General features: G+C 35.8%; 1 protein-coding gene across 2 annotated transcripts in view; it reads left to right on the top strand.

The window, feature by feature from the left end:
* IGSF10 (immunoglobulin superfamily member 10) overlaps window positions 1-17,754 on the top strand; it is a 28,969-nt gene extending 11,215 nt beyond the window's left edge. The window contains exons 3-7 of one of the 2 annotated variants that reach the window (XM_026701624.2): window positions 795-924; window positions 1,376-1,766; window positions 4,120-8,448; window positions 10,521-11,424; window positions 14,172-17,754. In XM_026701624.2, coding sequence (XP_026557409.1) covers window positions 795-924; window positions 1,376-1,766; window positions 4,120-8,448; window positions 10,521-11,424; window positions 14,172-16,101 — 7,684 coding nt within the window. In that variant the 3' untranslated portion in view covers window positions 16,102-17,754. Of the gene's footprint in view, window positions 1-794; window positions 925-1,375; window positions 1,767-2,943; window positions 3,701-4,119; window positions 8,449-10,520; window positions 11,425-14,171 lie in introns of those variants that run through there. The other variant, XM_087933315.1, reaches the window with a different exon arrangement.
* The last annotated feature ends 2,275 nt before the right edge of the window (window positions 17,755-20,029 follow it).

The raw sequence follows: 20,029 nt of genomic DNA, 5'->3' as shown, positions 1-20,029 counted from the left end.
TGAATACAGGTAGTCCTTGACTTAAGGACCACGACTGAGCCCAAAACTCCTGTTGCTAAATGAGATATTTGTTACATGAATTTTGCCCCATTTTATGACCTTTCTTGCCACAGCTGTTAAGTGAATCATTGTAGTAGTTAAGTAAATAACACAATTGCTAAGTGAATCTGCCTTTCCCATTGACTTTGCTTGTCAGGTTGCAAAATAGGATCTTATGACCCCAGAACACTGTAACTGTCATAAATATGAACCAGTTGCCAAGGGTTTGAATTCTGATCATGTGACCATGGGGATACCACAATGGTTGCATGAAAAACAGTCATAAGTCATTTTTTCTCAATGCCATTGTAACTTCAAACAGTCATTAAATGAATTGTAAGTCAAGGACTTCCTGTATTAAAGAGCATTAAGAGGTTCGGTTCTAAGCCTTTTTCTAACTCTTCCATTTATACGTGTTGTGTTCATGATGGTCTGATGGTACTTTGTTGTAATGTAATTTCATAAATGTATTATATGTGCAGTGTTTCATTGTTTTTATTATCAGAACACGTTGAGAGGAATGATAGAGAAATTGTATAGATTTAACACTGATTAGGTCATACCCAAATGCATGATAATGAGCCATTTTTTTCATTTATTATTGTTTTGATCAAAGTATTTTCAATTTTAAATGAGAAAATTTAATTACAGTCTGCTTAAACACCTTCAGAACAGCTATTCTATTTTTGTCTGTTTAACGTTTAAACTATAGCTGACTAACTAAACCCAGATATGGAATGAAATATTTGTTACAGTTACAACAATTTGGTTAAACTGACTGAGACAGATTTTTCTGGCCTGGAGAAACTGGAATTGTTGATGTTGCACAGTAATCAGATACATACAATTCAAGACAAGACATTCTCTGATTTACATTTGTTAAAGGTAAGATTAAGCTGGAAATTGTCCATGACTGATTTTGTTTAGAGTTGGCAAAGTTTTGCCATCAAACCTGTTGTTAGGTGGAAAAAATACAGTGGTTCTGAGGAGTGTAAGATGTAAGTTTATTACACTCTATTCACCTTTCATTTTCATCACTCTTCTCGTTGAATAAATGGCTACAATCCTAAACATATTTAATAAAAAAAAGACTCACTGATAGTAATTACAGGTTCATGCATAGGTTAAATATGGTTTAACCACAATTTATTGAATAACCACAATGTTGGGAAATACAACATACTAAATTCAAAATCAATGAAACCACACCATTTAGTATAATGTGTGAATTGAGATCATATTCTATTGTGTTAGTCTGAAAATCATTTTTAGAAGTATTTGAATTACATGTAACTTCAGCTTAGATTCCTTTTCTTATTCTCTTTTTTATCAACAGATCTTAAAGATGAGCTATAATCAAATCAAAGTTATTCAAGCAGACACATTTCATGGTCTCATGGCTTTAGTGCGTTTGCACCTGGATCATAATAAAATTGAATTTGTAAACCCAAAAGCTTTCTATGGTCTCACATCGCTGAAGTTAGTGCATTTGGAAGGAAATTTACTTAAACAACTTCATCCAGATACGTTTGTCACTTTGTGGTACCTCAAAGTGTTCAGAACATCTGCCATAAAGCATATCTACCTTTCAGACAACTTCCTGACTTCTCTGCCACAAGACATTTTCTCATATATGTCTGAACTAGAAAGTCTCTATCTTCATGGAAACCCTTGGACTTGTGATTGCTCTTTGAAATGGTTTGCCAAATGGGCAGAAAGACATTCAGGTATTTATTGTCTTTTTATAAATTGCAAGAATAAACCTCAAATATCTGCTGGTCTTATTCACAAAGATTGCAGTAATTGACAGGATGCACAGAGAATACATTATACTTTAAAATATATTCGAGTAGAAGAGAATATATGTAATTCATGGTTGAACTATGGAATTCTTAGTGCTCTCTGAGCTTGGCTGTTTGCTTGCAGATCTTTCATTACCCAATTAGGTAATATCAGTACTAATGAGTATGGGATTTGCTCGACAGGCCATAGTAGCTTTCTCTGCCATTGTTAGTGTGCTATGGTTTCTTCTTTGGTAGTTCACTGATTAGGATATTGTTTTCTTGCAGACTGGCTAAAAGTAAAAACACTTGAGAATTCCTGGAAATTTGTCATTAAGACAAACCAGCCATCAACAAACACATAGAGATAAATCATATTTATACATTATTCAAAAAGAAAAAGAAAAAAGAAGGAAATAAAAAATCAAAACAGAACCTTTCTAGCAGACAAATATCAAAATTTGCAGGCATTAACATCAGATAACACCAGAAAATAATATCCTATTCAAGAAACTACCAAGGAAAAAAACTACACCACTACCAACACTAGTAGAGCAGGCTATAGTATATAAGTAAGAGCAAACCCCACAATCACCTGCATTTATGATGTTACATAGTCAAGCAATGAAATATCTGCAAACAAATAAGCATAGAGAGAGCATCAAGTATTCCACAAAAATAAGATTCTTAAAGTCTGCTTGCACAGCTGGAGAGAGCACCTGGTGGGATGTCACAGAATACTGGTCTCATTTTCTTCAAATTTTTATTAATGACTTGGGTAATGAAGTAGAGGAAATCTTATTGGATAACACAAAACTAAGTGAGAAATCTATTACCGTATAAATCAACATGAGATGAAAATGAATTGAAAATACTACAATGATACTTAGCTGAGCCATGTAGAAGGTTCTTCACTCAGGGAAAAAAGAGAAAATGTACTTGACTCTGCTATAATAAAGCAGAACTGGGCAATGTTTGAGTCACAACTCAGTCTTAACTTTCCAGGGATAATGATGATGGTGATGAAAGAAACCATCGGGGAATGTGGTGACAACAAAAGCAGCGGGGACAAAACTTGTCAGACAGTTTAGGAGGTACTGAAGAGACAAATAAAAATGTGTTTAAAGGAAAAAAATTGAGAACAAAAAATGTTATGACACAACTTGTAGTTCCAATTCTTGAAAACCTGTAACAACAATCCAATTTGCTATTTGGGGGACAGTTTGGGATTTGTGAGGGTTAAGAAGGCAGCAGAAGTTTCCCATTTATTTTTTTACCCTATCCTACTCAGAGGAGGAGGAGCAAAAGAACAAAATATATTACTGAGATTTGAATATATGGCTATGAAATGTCAGTAGGGTAACTTGGTATGCTGTTCACCTGCAACATAAGACATTTGGGCTGACCCAACAGTTAAAAGTGACTGTAAAATGGGGAGGAATAATGGTTTTTGACTGGAATAGTTCAAGTATGCTTTCAAAAAATGGGAAAGAACTAATTCAAAATAATTGCTTTGAGGAAAGAATACAGAATACACACACACTGATACACACATTGTTGGATGTTTTCAAGAATCTGGATATGCGTTGCTTGAAAGTGTTTAACAGTGGCATAATTGTCCTATACATCCAAAATTGTAAATTCAACCCGGCTTCTTTTTCTCCATCAATCAACTGAGAAGAGATAGGTTGTGGAGAAAGATTTAAAGCACTCATGACCTCAAACTTCAGAATAATAGTGCCATTTGTTTTTCAGTTTTTCCATTGTTTCCACTCTTCTATATAACATAATTATTTATGTGAAGAACTAGGACAAGAACAAGAGCACTGGAGTAAGATGGAAACTTATTAGTTCTAACTTCAGAATAAAATACAGATAAGGTCAGTAAAGTTTGCCCAGTCCTATGTTTTCCTTCAGATATCTGTATCAAACATCCTTCATTTCCCAATTACTATTTTCTCATGTTAGTTTCTTTAAAATATATTCTGCCATAGCCATTGAAAGCAGAGTCTTATGATAAAATGACATACAAAGGTGGTCGGTAGACAGGTATATGATAGATAGGCAATCAGTTAAACTGCAAAGGCTTCCCATAATTTTTAAACAAAACTTTAATTTGGATTATTTCACAGATCAGAAGTTTGGGTTTAAGGGCTTACTTTGCTTCTTCCAATTCTGTTTTGTAATGGTGACCAAATGCTTGCATTGCAAGTTCAAAAAATATATTTCAACTGAAAAAATATATTTCTACAAAAACAATAGAACATCAATTTACTTTTTCTGATCTCTTCTTTTCTAGATGTTGTAAAATGCAAAAAAGGCAAAGAGGCCACAGATGCACTGCAATGTCCATTGTGCTCTAACCCCAGGATTTCTAAAGAGAAACACTTAACTAAAATTCCACTGTCTTCATTTAATTGTAGTAAACCAAGTATAAACACAGATTTAAAATTGAAAACTGTAACTATAATAGATGATGGAGAATTCACTTCAGTGTCTCCCAAAGATTTTATGGCTCCTATAGGATCTATGTCATTAAACTTAATAGACCAAACAGGAAATCGAGCAAATATAGCTTGTAATGTACAGAAACCTTCAAAAATGTCTCCAGTTATATTTACAAAAAATGATAACAACACACTACTTGAAATATCATTGTCAACTTTTCTTAAGTGTAGCATTGACCACAATCATATTCATCAATTGTGGAGCATTCTTGCTCTTTATAGTGATTCTCCACTAAAATTGAGAAGGGAACACTTATTAACAGAAATGCCTTATACTAGTTACAAGTACAAACAAACAGCCTCTAAAAATGAAGAACTTTTCACTGACATAGAAGCTGAACTGACAGCTGAGCCTCCTTGGTTGATGCAGAGTCAAGTATCAATGCAATTGGATAGGACTGCAACTACACTCAATATGCTGCATATCCAATATTCAATAGATGCTCAAATCATTCTTCCTGATGATGTCCCAAAGCCCACCAAACAAACATGGGCCATGATCTTACGAGAGAAGAATTCCAAAACTGAATATTCTGTTTTAGTCAATGGTTCTGTAGAATTGGATTGCCAAGCAATTGGAGACCCTGCCCCTGTAATTGAGTGGCTGTTACCTGATGGGACCAAAGTTAAGGCTCCATATATAAGTGAAGATGGAAGAATAATGATAGAAAAATCTGGTAAGCTCTTACTACATTCAGCAGATCATTTTGACACTGGACTTTATCACTGTATAGGAACCAACTATGAAGATGCCGATATCTTTACTTTTAGAATTACTGTAATAGATTCAAATTTGAAGCACAACCTTTTAAATGGACCACAACTTTCAGTGTTTTTAGGTGAAATTGTTGATCTTCCCTGCCTTTCTACAGGTGTACCAGATGCCTCTATTAATTGGGTCATACCAGGAAACATAATTCTTCATAGTTCTTTTAAAAATAAACTTCTGTTTCACAATGGCACATTAAAAATACAACCAATAGCAGGACAAGACAATGGCCATTTCATGTGTATAACAGCCAATAAATATGGTATAGATTATTTAGTTTACCAAGTACTTGTTAAAAGGAATTTGAGCAAGTCACAACTCACAAAAAAAGATACTCAGGTACATAGTGAAGCAACAGAAGGATCTGGCAACCAAGAACATGACTTTAATGGGCAAATTACAATTTTTCCTTCTACTGTTCCTGCTGAGGTAACCAACCAAGCATCCATGCAAAATTCATTTACAAATTATTTCATACAAAATAAAACCAAAAACATGTACAAAGAAGTCTACAGCATCAATAGAGGCAAGATTAGCAGAAGGTTCAGAGGACAAAAGAGATTTGGTCTCTCTACCAAGAGAATCAATCCATTGCACTGGGCGACATTTTTAGAAAAAACAAGAAATATCACATTGTTAAGAAGACAAGAAAATATAACAGTAAAACCAACAGAAAAGTTATTTCTGTCTTCAAGGAGCTCAGGAAATGAAAAAGAGATATCTGGGGATGGCATATTAGCTGAGGAAGAACTTATGTTTCTAGCAACTAGAAGACCTTCAAAATACACTTTGAGAGAAGCATCAGGAAATGTAGTGACAGCAAAACTTGGAAGTATATCAGATAATTACAGCTCTTTTGCAACACATATCATAGTTACAGAATCAGAACCTTCAGCAACCAGTTCTATGGTTATGCACTCTGAGACACCTACAAACCAGAATTGGCTAAATAAACCAAAACCTGAAATGAAAGGAATAAGTCTTGAAAGATATCAGACACTTCCTACACCACCAACCCTGATGGAAGTAACAATGCCCTTATTGTTTAAAGAACCCAACAGTGCAGCAAACACTTCAAATTCTTTTCAGAGATTGGTAACATCTGAAGACGTTAATGTCTATTTTAAAAGCAAACCAACAGTAACACCAACATTAGCTATTACTAATAATAGCAAACTTATAATTTCACACAAAATTATTGAAAAACCTGACTTATTGGCAGAAAATGCTGAGAAAGCATCAGAAAAATCAAGCCATCAAGTGCCCTCAGCAGCAATCAGTTTGTCTAATGACAGTGGCTATATTTATAATGGAAAAAAGATAACATTTCAGGTATCTCCAGGTTCAGCCATTCTTGCCCATCAACAGATTGAGGTAGTGAAGGATTCTGCAACTCATAGTCCATTCCCCAGATGGTTTAGCAGACGAAGAAAAACCTTTGGAAGAAGACGAATAATTAGACCTGACCGTATTCCCAGTAATGCAGGGCATAGATTTGCTTTTCCTAGATCAGGGTTTGTTCCAGAAAGCTCAAGTCTTACATTCCCTGCAGAAATAAGCATACCAACTACTTCTGTTGAATCATTTACCCCACAAACATTTATGTATACATCAGTCAAACCTCAGTATCCAAAATCAACAATTTCAAGTCACACTGTGATATCCTCAAGTAACAAGATAGATACAGATGAGGTGTATGAAGCTTCTACAATTATTCCCTTCTACTCTAAAAGCACCCAAGTTGCACCACAAAGAAAAATAAAATCAGATACACATCAAACAATTCCTGATATAGATCCATCAGCTAACGTTCAATTCACAACCAATATCCATAAATCAAAGTTTAACATGATAAGTACATTTACCAAAGCTAATATATCACCTTTCATGATCAAATCCACTATTCCGTCCTTTAGTATCCATGATGTCTCTTCTAGTGTTTCAAATGGAGAAATACCTTCACATAATTCTTTTGTTACCAATTATGTTCAAAAAGAGCTACTGCAGAAGCAATCCATAATACAAACAAACCCCACATCTGAAATATCTGCTACAGATTTTCACATCTCAGGACCAACTTACAAAAATTCATCAATATATGAAACTGAAGTTTCCAAAAGTGACAATCAAGCCAATGTTCCTATAGACTTAATTAAACGTATCAGTGAGAACATATCATTACTAGAAGACAATCCAATAGTATCACTCAGTACTATAGAATCACCATCTCTAGCCCCTATGTACAACTTTATTACTGATGTTAATAAAAGAACTGATACTACAACTATCCAACAGATTCATACTCTTACTACCACTGTTGCAAACAAGATTTCCAAACTCAGAACATTTCGACGACATAGAAAGAAGGGTCAAAGGAGGAGAAGACCTTTGCAGAAGACAATACCTTTCCATAGAATCATTTTGGTCAATAAAGAATTTGTCACACCGTTTAAAAAAATTATTCCTTCTTCTGTTATGAAAAATGTAACTGAACCTCCTAATCTCAAACTGACTGAATTGTTTTCAAAATTCACCACTATGGATATAGTTACAGTTACAGCACAATCACCAGTTCTTAGCACAGCAGATACAAAAAAAGACAACACATTCTTAAATATTGCTCAGGAATCTCTTGGAAATGCTTACACCATTAAACCACCAATGGAACTGTTATCTGAGAAACATTCATCTACAACTCCACAGTTTGAAATGTCATGGGATACAACAAAGATAAGCCCAGCATTACCAGATGCAACCTTGGTAACAACTGGACCGAAGTTTACTAAAGTAGCTCAAACTACTAGACAAGCAGATAAGGAATCTTACCAGTATGTGAGGCTAACTGCAATTCCAAAAACACAAATAGCAAAAACAGCTCTTCATGTGAAAAATGAAATAAATCCACAGATTCCTACTAATGCAATTTACATGACCACTAGTCCAGTACTATCCCAAGCAAGGCTCATCCAAACTACACAAACCACTTCATCTCCCAGATGGGATAAAATTTCACAGCAGTTTCCATTTTCTAAAATCAGAGATATTGGAAAACCACTCATAATGGACACATTCACAGTGTTAAAATCACCTCAAAGCTCCACCCTGTATACTCCTTTACGGAAGACAGATAAAAACAATTACATCAGAAACTGGTCTGAAAGAACAGGCCAGGCAGCCATCACTACCAATCCAGAAGATTTAAATTCATTCTATCAGATCAGATTGGCAAAACCCAGAATAAGTGGAGGAAAATTTGCAATGTTTACTGTCCTGGCTAATTCAGATGCTTTCATTCCATGTGAAGCCAGTGGTAATCCTAAACCAACCATTCATTGGACCAAGATATCAGCAGGTAAGCTTTTCAAATTAATATTTTACATTTGTTCTCTTTTATTATAAACAAGATGTGACTTAAGAAGTAAAGCATACAAAATTAATTTTTATGTATGTTTATAGTCCTAGAATTAAATTATGAAAGAATAACCACAATGTGATATGGTGTTAGATTAGGATTAAAGTCAGATTTTAAAACCAGCTGTGAAATTTGCTAATGACCAGTCTCAAATCTAAGTAAAATTTTTCATAAAATGGAAAAGAATTACATGTTCCAGAAAAATAAATGGATATAAAGAAAACAATAATAATCCAGATTTTAGTTATATTTTCTCTAAGCACAGAAAGTAATGGTGTGATACAGTATTGTTGCTCATACTCAGGATATTCAGAATGATTCTGAAATAATTATGAAGTATTAGATTGAACAGCTATACTTATTTTTATCTGGGAGGTTAATTAAGCGAGAGCAGAGATGTCAAACTCATAGCCCATGGGCCGGATGTGTCACATGCTGCCCCCACCAGGTTTACTGAAGTGGGAAGAAATCCCAATACGTCATGTGACACCGCTGTGGCAATGGGAGTTTGACACCTCTGAGCTAGAGTATTTTAAGAGAATAGTATATAAAGTATACGCTTCATGCAGTAAGGTGGAGTTTTAAGGCAGTGTTGACTCTGGCAACTGTTTAATGAATCCCTGAAGTTTTCTTGGCAAAGTTTTTTGGGAAGTGCCTTGCCATTGCATTCTTCCTACAGCTGAGAAAATGACTGGCCTAAGATCATCCTGCTGGTTTTGTACCTAAAAGGGGAAACTCAGTCTCCCCGTTTCTAGCCAGTGCCTTAATTAACACACCAAACTGGCATATTGTGCAAAACGTAATGTCAACCTGATGTGAACCTGGCTGAAGCCATCTTGGAGGCTTCAGGATTGCCACACAATGGTGGGAGGGGGGAATTAGTTAGATGGGATTTTGTGGCCAAAACAATAAAGTTTTCCTGTGGGAACCAAGGACATTCTCAGGTGGCCAGAGGAGAAGCAAGTAACCAAGTGACTGGCAAGCACCTGGGTTGGACAGTGTGACCAGTGACTTGAGGGAGAAGGGAAACATTTACTTTTAGTTAGGTGAAAGCCATGGGAAAATTCAGAGTGGGCTTTCACCAGTTGTGCCAATATGAAATATCCAATAAACTGGTCTTTGAGGAATCTGCTTGTCCCAGAGTTATGTTGTCTATGAGTACATTATTTGGACACCTAAAGCACCAGCTTTCCATAAAAAAGCATTAAACTGTAGTATGTTTTCTCTGGTCCAAAATAATATAATTCATCCCATGAGGAAATAATATTTATGCTTTTTCTTAACTTGATAAAAACACTAGTGTATAAATACTGAAGATATAGAGCCAACAAGAATCTTTCCAAATAAACTATAAAAAACTACTTAAAGCGAGGAATCTTGTCCTATAAACCTCAATATAAACAGGCCTTGAGCACAGTTCATTATGTTTCCATTTCTTGATCAAAATGGGTAAATAATCTAAGAAGGAATAGCATCACATGATATAAAAACCCTGGAATAATAGACTCGAGTAATTCAAATAAATCATAATCATAAATCATCTTAAAGCTAATTTTTGCAGTTTTACAATAAACCATGATTGGCTGTTTATATGATGCTATTGCAAGTGTTTCTTTTTATCTACTTTATTAATGAGAGAAACATCACATTATTGTTCATGCTAGTTAGACCGAGATTCTTGGATTAATATATGAATGCAATCATATATTCGACCAAGGCAAAAACAACAAAATATTTCCAATATATATGTAAGCTCTGAATTTAAAGCACGCAAATACATGCCTGATTAATGGGTATAAGAAGTATTGCTCAATAATCAGCATATGAAATTAATTGAGATATTTAATTTGCTGCCTATAGTTGTTTTAAGGGAAAAGGGCTAAGTGAACAAATTAATTCAAAGGGAATTTTGTGAAGAAATTCAGAATCTTATTTTCAAATTAATGCTCTAACAAATATGCAAAAGGCAACATTTTAATAAATCTAACATTAGTTTCATTTTGTTTAAACAGGAGCTGATGCATCAAAAAACAGATATGCCAATAACAGATTTGAGATTCTTCCCAATGGTACACTCTCCATTCAGAATGTCAACATCCAGGATCGTGGACAGTACTTGTGTATGGCTGCCAATCAACAAGGTTCAGACAAGCTTCTGGTCACTTTGTCTGTGGTTACCTATCCACCAAGAATTCTAGGGAAAAGTTCCAAGATCATTACAGTTCACTCTGGCAAGTCAGCAGTTATGAAGTGTGCCTCCGAAGGCCATCCCATTCCTTCTATAACTTGGATCCTTGCAAACAAAACTCATATTTCTGCATTTTCAATAGAAAATGAGGCTGTTTCTCTACACTCAGATGGCACTTTACTCATCAAGAAAGTTAGTGTTTATGACAGAGGAATATATACCTGCAGAGCAGATAATCCAATTGGCTCAGATACTACGGCAATACGGTTGCAAGTTATTGCTCCACCACCCATTATACTGGAAGATAAGAAGCAATTTGTACTAGAAACTATGGGGAGAAGTTTGAAGTTTCCTTGCACTGTCAAAGGAGACCCTCATCCAACTGTTCACTGGGTTTTCCCTGATGGAACAGAGGTGAAACCACTGCACTATCTAAGTGACAAGGTTTTTTTGTTTCCCAATGGAACGCTTCTTATCAAAAATATAGTTCCTTCTGACAGTGGTAAATATGAATGTATAGCTACAAGCTCCACTGGTTCAGAAAGGAGAGTAGTGCTACTTCAAGTGGAACACCGAGATATAATACCCCAAATTGCTGCTACATCCCAAAGATGGACTCAGCTGAATTTTGGGAATCGGTTACTTCTGAATTGCTCAGCTATAGGGGAGCCAAAACCCAGGATAATGTGGAGATTACCTTCCAAAGCTGTTGTTGACCAATGGCACAGGTAGGGGCTTTTGGAACTAATTTATAACAGTTTTTGGATACTGTAAAATCTCCGGTCTAAGGTGGTATTTGCTGGTTCTCTGAACTACTCAAAATTTCTGCTACCGGTTGTCCAGAACTGGTCAGAACCTGCTGAATATCACCTCTGGCACAACCCCATTTGTGTCAGCAGCAGGCAAATATGCATGCGTGCACTCCATTCACAAGAAAAGAATAGCATGCACACAGTTGCCAGCCAATATCATGGAACCATCCCCTCTCTCCCCTCTCCCCTGCCGATTCACAAAGAGAGAATGGTTGTGGGACTCTGATGCACATGTCTCACAGCACAGCTTTTTCTTTAGCCTCCTTTTTTGTCTTACCTTCTGCAATTTTGGAGAGAAAGTATCATACCTGATTTGTAGAGCAAACTTGCTCCTGTTACATGAAACTCTACATGTATGTATGTATGTGTATATTTGTTTTCTTAAGTTTTCGTGGGTATTTATATGTATAGTATTCCGTTTTGTTCGGGTATTTTCCACCTCATTATAGTTGTGCTTTTAAAGTTGTAGCAACGTTTCGGCAGAATCTCATCTGCCATCATCAGGCTTCTGTATTGCATTCGTCTGTGAGTCAGACTTTCACAGCTGTTTCTGTTTTAAATTTGGAGCTAGCTTACTGCTGTGCCAGAATGTTTTTTTCTTCATCCTGATTGGTTGGGAGTATTGGTCTGTGTTTATTGGTCTTGGAGTTCGCTGTGTTCTGCTCGATTGGTGTTTCTAGTATCTTCTGTCTGTCTGATGAAACCTAGCTTCCTAATAAATGATGGCCGTCCATTTACTCGGAGCCAAACTGCACTAAAAGCCTCCAAAATAGGAAAATGTTGCCAGCCAATCAAGACAAAAAAAAAAGCTGCAAAACAGACAGAAGATATTAGAAACACCAGCACCAAATTTAAAACAGAAAAGGCTTTGAAAGTCTGACTCACAGATGAACACAATACAGAAGCCTGATGCTGGCAGATGAGATTCTGCTGAAACATTGCTACAACTTTAAAAGCACAACTACAATGACGTGGGAAAACACCCGAACAAAGCTGAATACCATGCATATGTGTGTGTGTGTGTGTGTGTGTGTGTGTGTGTGTGTATACATATATATATTCTTAAGTTTTTGCGGGTACTTAAATGTATGGCATTCAACTTTGTTCAGGTATTTTCCCACGTCATTGTAGTTGTGCTTTTAAACTTGTAGCAACGTTTCGGCAGAATACCGAACAAAGCTGAATGCTATATATATATATGTATATGTATATGATGTATATATGTATTATATATATATATATATATGGCAATTAAAAGCACAACTACAATAACATGGGAAAATAAACGAACAAAGCTGAATGCCATACATGTAAGTACCCGCGAAAACTTAAGAATATATATATATGGATCTTTGGTTGTTCGGGTTTTCTCCCGCGTAAGATTCGAAGTATCTAGGCAACGTTTCGATGAAGTCTCATTCATCATCTTCAGGCTTCTGTCTCCGGCTCTGTGCTTCTCTGAGAATATATATACACATACATACATACATACACACACACACACATACACACACACACACACACACACACACACACACATATATATACATATACATATACATATACATATGTTGTATAATCTTGAGAAAATATGATTCGAGGTAGATATTTTTCTAGTACCAAACAGGTATTACATACAGCAGAGGTCCCTAACCTCCAGTCCACAGTCCACTACTGGATTCGGGCCTCATGGTGAAGCGAGTGCGTGTGAGCGCTTGCCCCAAGGCCACTTCCATTGGCCAATAGAAATGACTGGTGACTCTGCCTTTGAGGAGCTTCCATCAGCCGATAGAAATGGCCTGGTGGTGAGGGAAGTACGTGTGAGCACTCGCCCCGAGGCTACTTTTACCGTCTGATAGAAGCGGCTAGTGACTCTGCCTTTGGGGAGCTTCCATCGGCCAATAGAAACAGCTTTGTGGTGAGGGGATTGCATGTGAGCAGTCGCCCCAAGGCCGCTTCTGCCAGCCGATAGAAATGGTTGGTGACTCTGCCTTCAGGGAGCTTCTATCTGCCGATGTTCTGTCAGTAGTAAATCAGGGTATTCTACTCTAGGCTACCTGCAGGGTCCTCCTAAAGGCAAGTTTTCTCCCCCCCTTCCCCCCATTTCTCTTCACCTCATGTAGTTCTAACAAACAATGTGAGAAATAGCGGGGAAATGCATGGTTTAAATGGGTCTAAATTTGGCGGGCGGGGCTTAATTTCACGTCATGCCTAGAAATCATGCTGGGCCTTCCTATTGGTGGAGGCTGTATTGTTGGAGAAACACAGTACTTGACTGAGATGGGCAGCCATAGAACTAAACAAATAAATAACTTTAGGAGAGTTGCAAAATTTTCTTTAGCAGCCATTGTATTGCATAGAAATCTACTCCTTTCACTTTTAGGACCCCATTAATATACATTATATTTCATCAGCACTGACCCTGACAGCTAATTAGAAAAATTTTCTGGCAGTGGGTAAGCTTAGATGAAGTATTTAGGAATGCTTCAATTTGGATTCCTGTACCAAGAAGGGAGTTTGAGTTGGATTCCTTCCAATCCTATAATTCTAGAATAGTTTTTTTTTTAAAAAAATCTGCAGTTACTATGAGAATCAACAACTTTGGAATTTGACATACAGCCCAAAATAAATGATTCTTCCTCCCCACCCTTTTTTTTTTCCAGAATGGGAAACCGAATCCATGTGTATCCCAATGGATCATTAGCTGTTGAGTCAATCACAGAAAAGGATGCAGGCAATTATATTTGTGTAGCACGAAACAGAATGGGCGATGATTTGATTCTTTTGAAAGTCAGTGTGACAATGAAGCCTGCAAAAATTGATCACAAACAGTATTTTAAGAAACTGGTACCTTATGGAAAAGACTTCAAAGTGGATTGTAAAGCTTCAGGATCTCCTGAGCCAGAAATAACTTGGAGTTTGCCAGATGGTACAACAATCAATAATGCAATGCAAGCCGATGATAGTGGACATACACTGAAGAAGTATACTCTGTTTGACAATGGGACTCTATATTTCAATAAGGTTGGAATGATGGAAGAGGGGGATTATACCTGCCATGCTCAAAATACACTGGGAAAAGATGAGATGAAAGTACAGATAAAAGTGGTTGCAGCTGCACCTCGTATCAAGCAGAATTTAAAGGCCTATGCAAAGATAAAAACAGGAGATGATGCGTTCTTTGACTGTGATGCTATAGGGGAACCTAAGCCAAAAATATTTTGGCTGTTGCCTTCTAACAATATGATTTTAGCTTCTTCTACTCAGAGATATATTCTCCATATCAATGGGTCATTGTCAATCATTAAAGTAAGGCTTTTAGATGCTGGAGAATATATATGTGTGGCACGCAATCCTGGTGGAGATGATACCAAGGTTTATAAACTGGATGTAATCTCTAAACCACCTCTGATCAATGGTCTGTACTCTAACAGGACTGTCATTAAAGCAACAGCTATAAAACACTCAAAAAAACAAATAGTTTGTAATGCTGAAGGAGATCCTGTGCCCCAGATTATGTGGATTATGCCTGACAATATTTTCTTAACAGCCCCATACTATGGAAGTCGGATAACTGTACATAGAAATGGGACTCTTGAAATTCGCAATGTAAGATCTTCAGATACAGCAGAGTTTATTTGCATAGCACGTAATGATGGGGGAGAAAGCATGCTGGTAGTCCATTTGGAAGTGCTTGAGATCCTAAGGCGCCCGGTTTTCAGGAACCCATTTAATGAGAAAGTCATAGCAAAACCTGGAAAAACCATGTTCTTGAATTGTTCTGTTGATGGAAACCCACATCCTGAGATAATTTGGATATTACCAAATGGTACACGGTTCTATGTTGGTATTAGAACACTCCGGTTTTATTTGGGAAGCAATGGCACTCTTGTCATCAATAGACTTTCAAAAGCAGATGCAGGAAAATACAGGTGTACAGCTAAAAATCAAGTAGGCTACATTGAAAAGTTGATCATATTGGAAACTGGTGAAACACCCACAATTGTTTTCCACTCAGGAGGGACAATAAAAAGCATGAATGGGGAATCTTTATTGCTTCACTGTCTTGCTGCTGGAAGTCCCAAGCCAAACATTATATGGACACTTCCCAGTGGCTTTCTCTTAGACCGGCCTCAAATTAATGGAAAGTATACGTTACTGGAGAACGGTACCTTACTTATTAGAGAAACCAATATTCATGATAGAGGAAATTATATGTGCAAAGCTCAGAACTATATTGGTGATTCAAGGGTAGTTGTTTTTGTAACAGTTGTGGGACATTCACCAAGGATTACAAAACGACCCCCAAGGAATATTCACACTGTGTCTGGGTTGGCGATTCGGCTTCATTGTATGGCATTTGGGATACCAGATCCAGAAATTACATGGGAGCTGCCTAACCATTCATTATTTCTCACAGGCATCAAAGGTCAACTATCTGGAAGTCAGATTCTTCATCCACGAGGAACATTAATAATTCACAATCCAAATTCATCAAATTCAGGCATTTATAAATGTGTGGCTAAGAATCAGTTTGGCAGGGATTCCACAGTGACATATGTTCAAGTTATTACAATTGGGAATAAAGTCTAAAATGGACTGTTTGGCTTTCAAAGATGTTTAATCAAAACCAGTCAAAAGACATTTCAATTTTGGTGCTATTACAATTCTAACTTTACAGTTATCAAGCTAAAAGACATTTAGGTTTGAGAAGATTTTGCATTATGACCTAGTGTTGATTTTAAGACAATATTAAAAAGTAACCTTAAAAACTTAAGGCACTTAAGTTTCCAACAAAAATAACAGTGAAAATGACAACATATTCTCTAAAGATACTTGCAATACAAAATATTTAGCACAATAATGGATTTTTTAAATGCTAGTTCTTATTTCCCACTTGATAGTACTGTATAAACATTGTAAAGCTATTGAAAAAATATGATTGCTGGTTTCATTTATAATTGATGCGAATGACCATTTTTTAATTTTTGATTGTTTCAAATATTTTAAAACAAAGAATATGGATTTGTTTGTAATACTACAATACTTCTTTTGTGAAGAAGTCCCTTTGAGGGGCAGTGGAAGAACAAATAAGAAATAATTGTTTAATTTTTTTTAAAATAAAGCTTGCATTATTTTTCTACAAGTGCTATCCAAACTGCATCTGAAGAAATTAAAATGTAAATATTAATTATATTGCCAATTATTGTATGTGAAGAAATACTTTTATATATCATAGGTTTTTAAAGCATACTATTTATTACCAGTATACTTTATTGAAAGGCAAGAAACAGTGTTTCTCTTTATGGGCACGTGAAATCAATATGATCCTGAATGCTCTTAAAACAATCAAAATAAGTATGTCCAAAAGTATTGTCCTAGTACTTTACATATTATGTACTAAACACATGCATATTGTTCTTAAATTCTCTTCTCAGGGCAAATTTTTAAAATATGCAAGAAAGAACATAATTACTAACTAATAGGGAAAAGTTAGCTGACAAAGTTGAAATAGCAAGAACATCAGAAAAAAGTTACCATGTAAGATTGGAGATACTGATTCGAAAGGAAACTAAACCTGAATAGAATAAATATGTATATTCAACTTTTAAAAAGTCAGATTTTAATAAAGTTAGTGATTACAAAAATGGTTTTGTGTTAGGGAGAAAGTAATGAGAAAGCTTAAAAATTGTAAGAATTTCTTTAAAAGCGGGGTGTACTAAAAGAACAATTACAAATAATTCCAATGACCAGCAAATGGAAAACAGCAAAGTAAACCTACATAACCTATTGAGGAAATGTAATAATTATGAAAGTGAAAATGAAAGAAAAACAACTGTGACCATCTGATCTGGTGCTATGTGAGTTTTCCAAATTCTTCAATATGGCTATTCAGCACCTCTTAGAAGATGGGCGAATGCTGAAGAACGTCCTTGATAGCTAAAAATGCCCAGTTAAAAACACAGTAGATCCTTTTAAGATGGACAGAGATCTCTAGAAAGGAATGCTTATGGGAGGGGATTGTTATCAAACTCTGCAGTGGATTATAAAACTATAGTTCCCAAAATAAAATTTTAAAACATCAGCCTTCACAATACAAATTTCAGTGGAATGTGAATGATGGTTGATGGATTGAGAAATGAATGCCTATAGCTTGTTGGCTACTTAAAAGAAACCTCTTGCCTGATAAGATCCAAATTAAGAATAAATTCATACTAAAAATTGACAGATCCTATAAGGCAGTCTGGGTCTTTGATTGGGGAGCAGGAATGCACAAGAAAATGAATTTTCTTTAGCTTGATTTATCTGAAATATTTTAAGAAAATATGTATAATATCTAATACAGGTTAAGTCGATACTACAGCTCAGCATAAACTATCATAAAGACGTTAAAGAACTTGATCAGTGTGGATGTATTATTGCAGTGTAAGTTAAAATCATGACAAGTATGTTTTAAAAATTGTTGAAGTCATTAGGATAACTAATGACTACCTACCTATCCCACTGAATTTGTTGAATAACAATATGCACATACGTCGACTCATTCCAGTACACTGAATGAAAAGTGTAATATACTATAAATCAATCAGGTTGGAGGCTGAAAGACATTATTCAAACTTCTCATAACAAGAATCAAGGGTACTTAAATATTCCTGATCCTCTTTCATATTAATCAGATTATATATAAATAATATATAATCTTAAATATAATCTTAATAAAAAGCATATGGCCTCAGCAGTGTCCCAAGATTTCAGAAATAATGGGAATAGAGTAAGATCCCTTTTGGTTAGATGGGGAAGAGACAGAAACCATAGATTACACTATTGGATGCTAAGAAATATGTTCTTATACTGATCAGATAGGATGACTCTGCACTTGATAGTTTTAATCCATCAGACAGGATAAGTCTGCATTGTGTAATGGCATTTCATGGGGATGAGATTATATAAAGAATTGAGGGTGAGAAGGGATTATGCTTCTCCCTTTCTAAATACCTTAACATAGTCTGCATATTTTGCATATTTATACTGAAAAGTATGAAAGTATACTTGTTACTGGATTATCAGTGGTGGAGGTTGAGTTCTATAGGCAGAAATTCTTAAATCCCTGTGAACAAAGGGGATGACATCATTGTGTCAGTGAAGGTTTGGATTGTGAATACAGTTCATTTCCAAGCCTATTGGAAAATGTAACAGGGAACATGGATAAAGTTGAGTGCTGATGATGAGTAACAGTTGTCAGTGACTTTGTGATGAATCCTCATTGTACGTACTGGCTAGTAGTCTACATAGGCAAACTAAAGAGATCCTACCTGTGCATGCTAGAGGTTTCAAGATAGTTGCTATAACGCCAGAATTTAGAGTTGCAATTGTACTTCAGGGCCAATCTCAATGGGCATACTAACATGAATTGCTGTTTGGACTCCATTTAATTTGTGGTTGTTTCAGTATCAGTCACTAAAAGCTGGAATTCCTTAATTTACAAGCAACCAGGTCTATAGCATATTAAGTATCCATCTACAAATTGCCCTCCCCGCCTTCCTCACAAACGCAACCTTTTGTCAATGCTTTGAAAGAGAGGGCAATCTTTATAGGACAAAATGGCCAGAATCTCCCAAATATAGGTAGACATCTTGAATGCAACATTTCAGCTTTGTTCAGAAAGAAGACCTCTGCTAATTCTCAGCAGCATGCATGGATTCAACTTCTACAGTTGCTAGTGCATGGGAAGGAAGGAAGGAATGAAAAAGAATAGTTGCTATAAGCTTCAGGCAGGCATGACGATAAATCTCAGGTAACCTCTTATTCAGGAATTGTCTTATTTGGTGGAAGTCTTGTAAGACAGGCTTCAACATGATTAGTCTCCTTATTGCAGATAAGAATGGAGCCATGTAAGCAGAGATTGTCCAATGCAATACACAAGAATCAAACTCATTTATAGGCCTATGCTCCAGGACTTATATTTAATATGGTTTTTTCTCTTTCTAAATTCATGGTCACCTGCCATTCACCAGATGACCTTTAAAGACACCTAATTTATGTTAACGTAGTAGTTGTTTCTAGCACATCTTCATTCTTTACACAGCCAATCTGCAATTTATTCATCAAGAACAATTTTTCTCACGCTTTTTTTTTTAGATAAATTACTTGATTGGATTCTATTGATGGTACTACCGGTATGTCCAATTCTGGGCAACATACCCTAAGAATAATTCAGAGAAACTAAATTTCCAATTTTAAAAATGGCAGCAAGATACAGAAGACTAGGAATTAAACCCCTTTAAGAGAGAACAAAGTAACTGGCATGTTTAGCTTTCAGAGGAAAAAATGATAATTTTTCAAACAATGAAAACAGTGTGTCACAAAAGAAGAGTAAGAAAAATTGATTAAAATTACAAAAAGACAGTTTGCAGTTGGATGTTAGAAAAATCTTCTTAATCATGTAATTCAGCAGTGGAAGCAATTACCAAATAGTAATCACTATTTGTAGGTTTATTTATGCAAGGTTCACTAAAAGACT

Source organism: Pseudonaja textilis, chromosome 4 (genome assembly GCF_049901715.1).
Source record: "Pseudonaja textilis isolate UNSWEBS1 chromosome 4, rPseTex1.2, whole genome shotgun sequence".
NCBI classification, from domain to species: domain Eukaryota; kingdom Metazoa; phylum Chordata; class Lepidosauria; order Squamata; family Elapidae; genus Pseudonaja; species Pseudonaja textilis.
The sequence above is the reverse complement of the archived record's forward strand: the minus strand, read 5'-3'. Positions and strand labels throughout refer to the sequence as shown.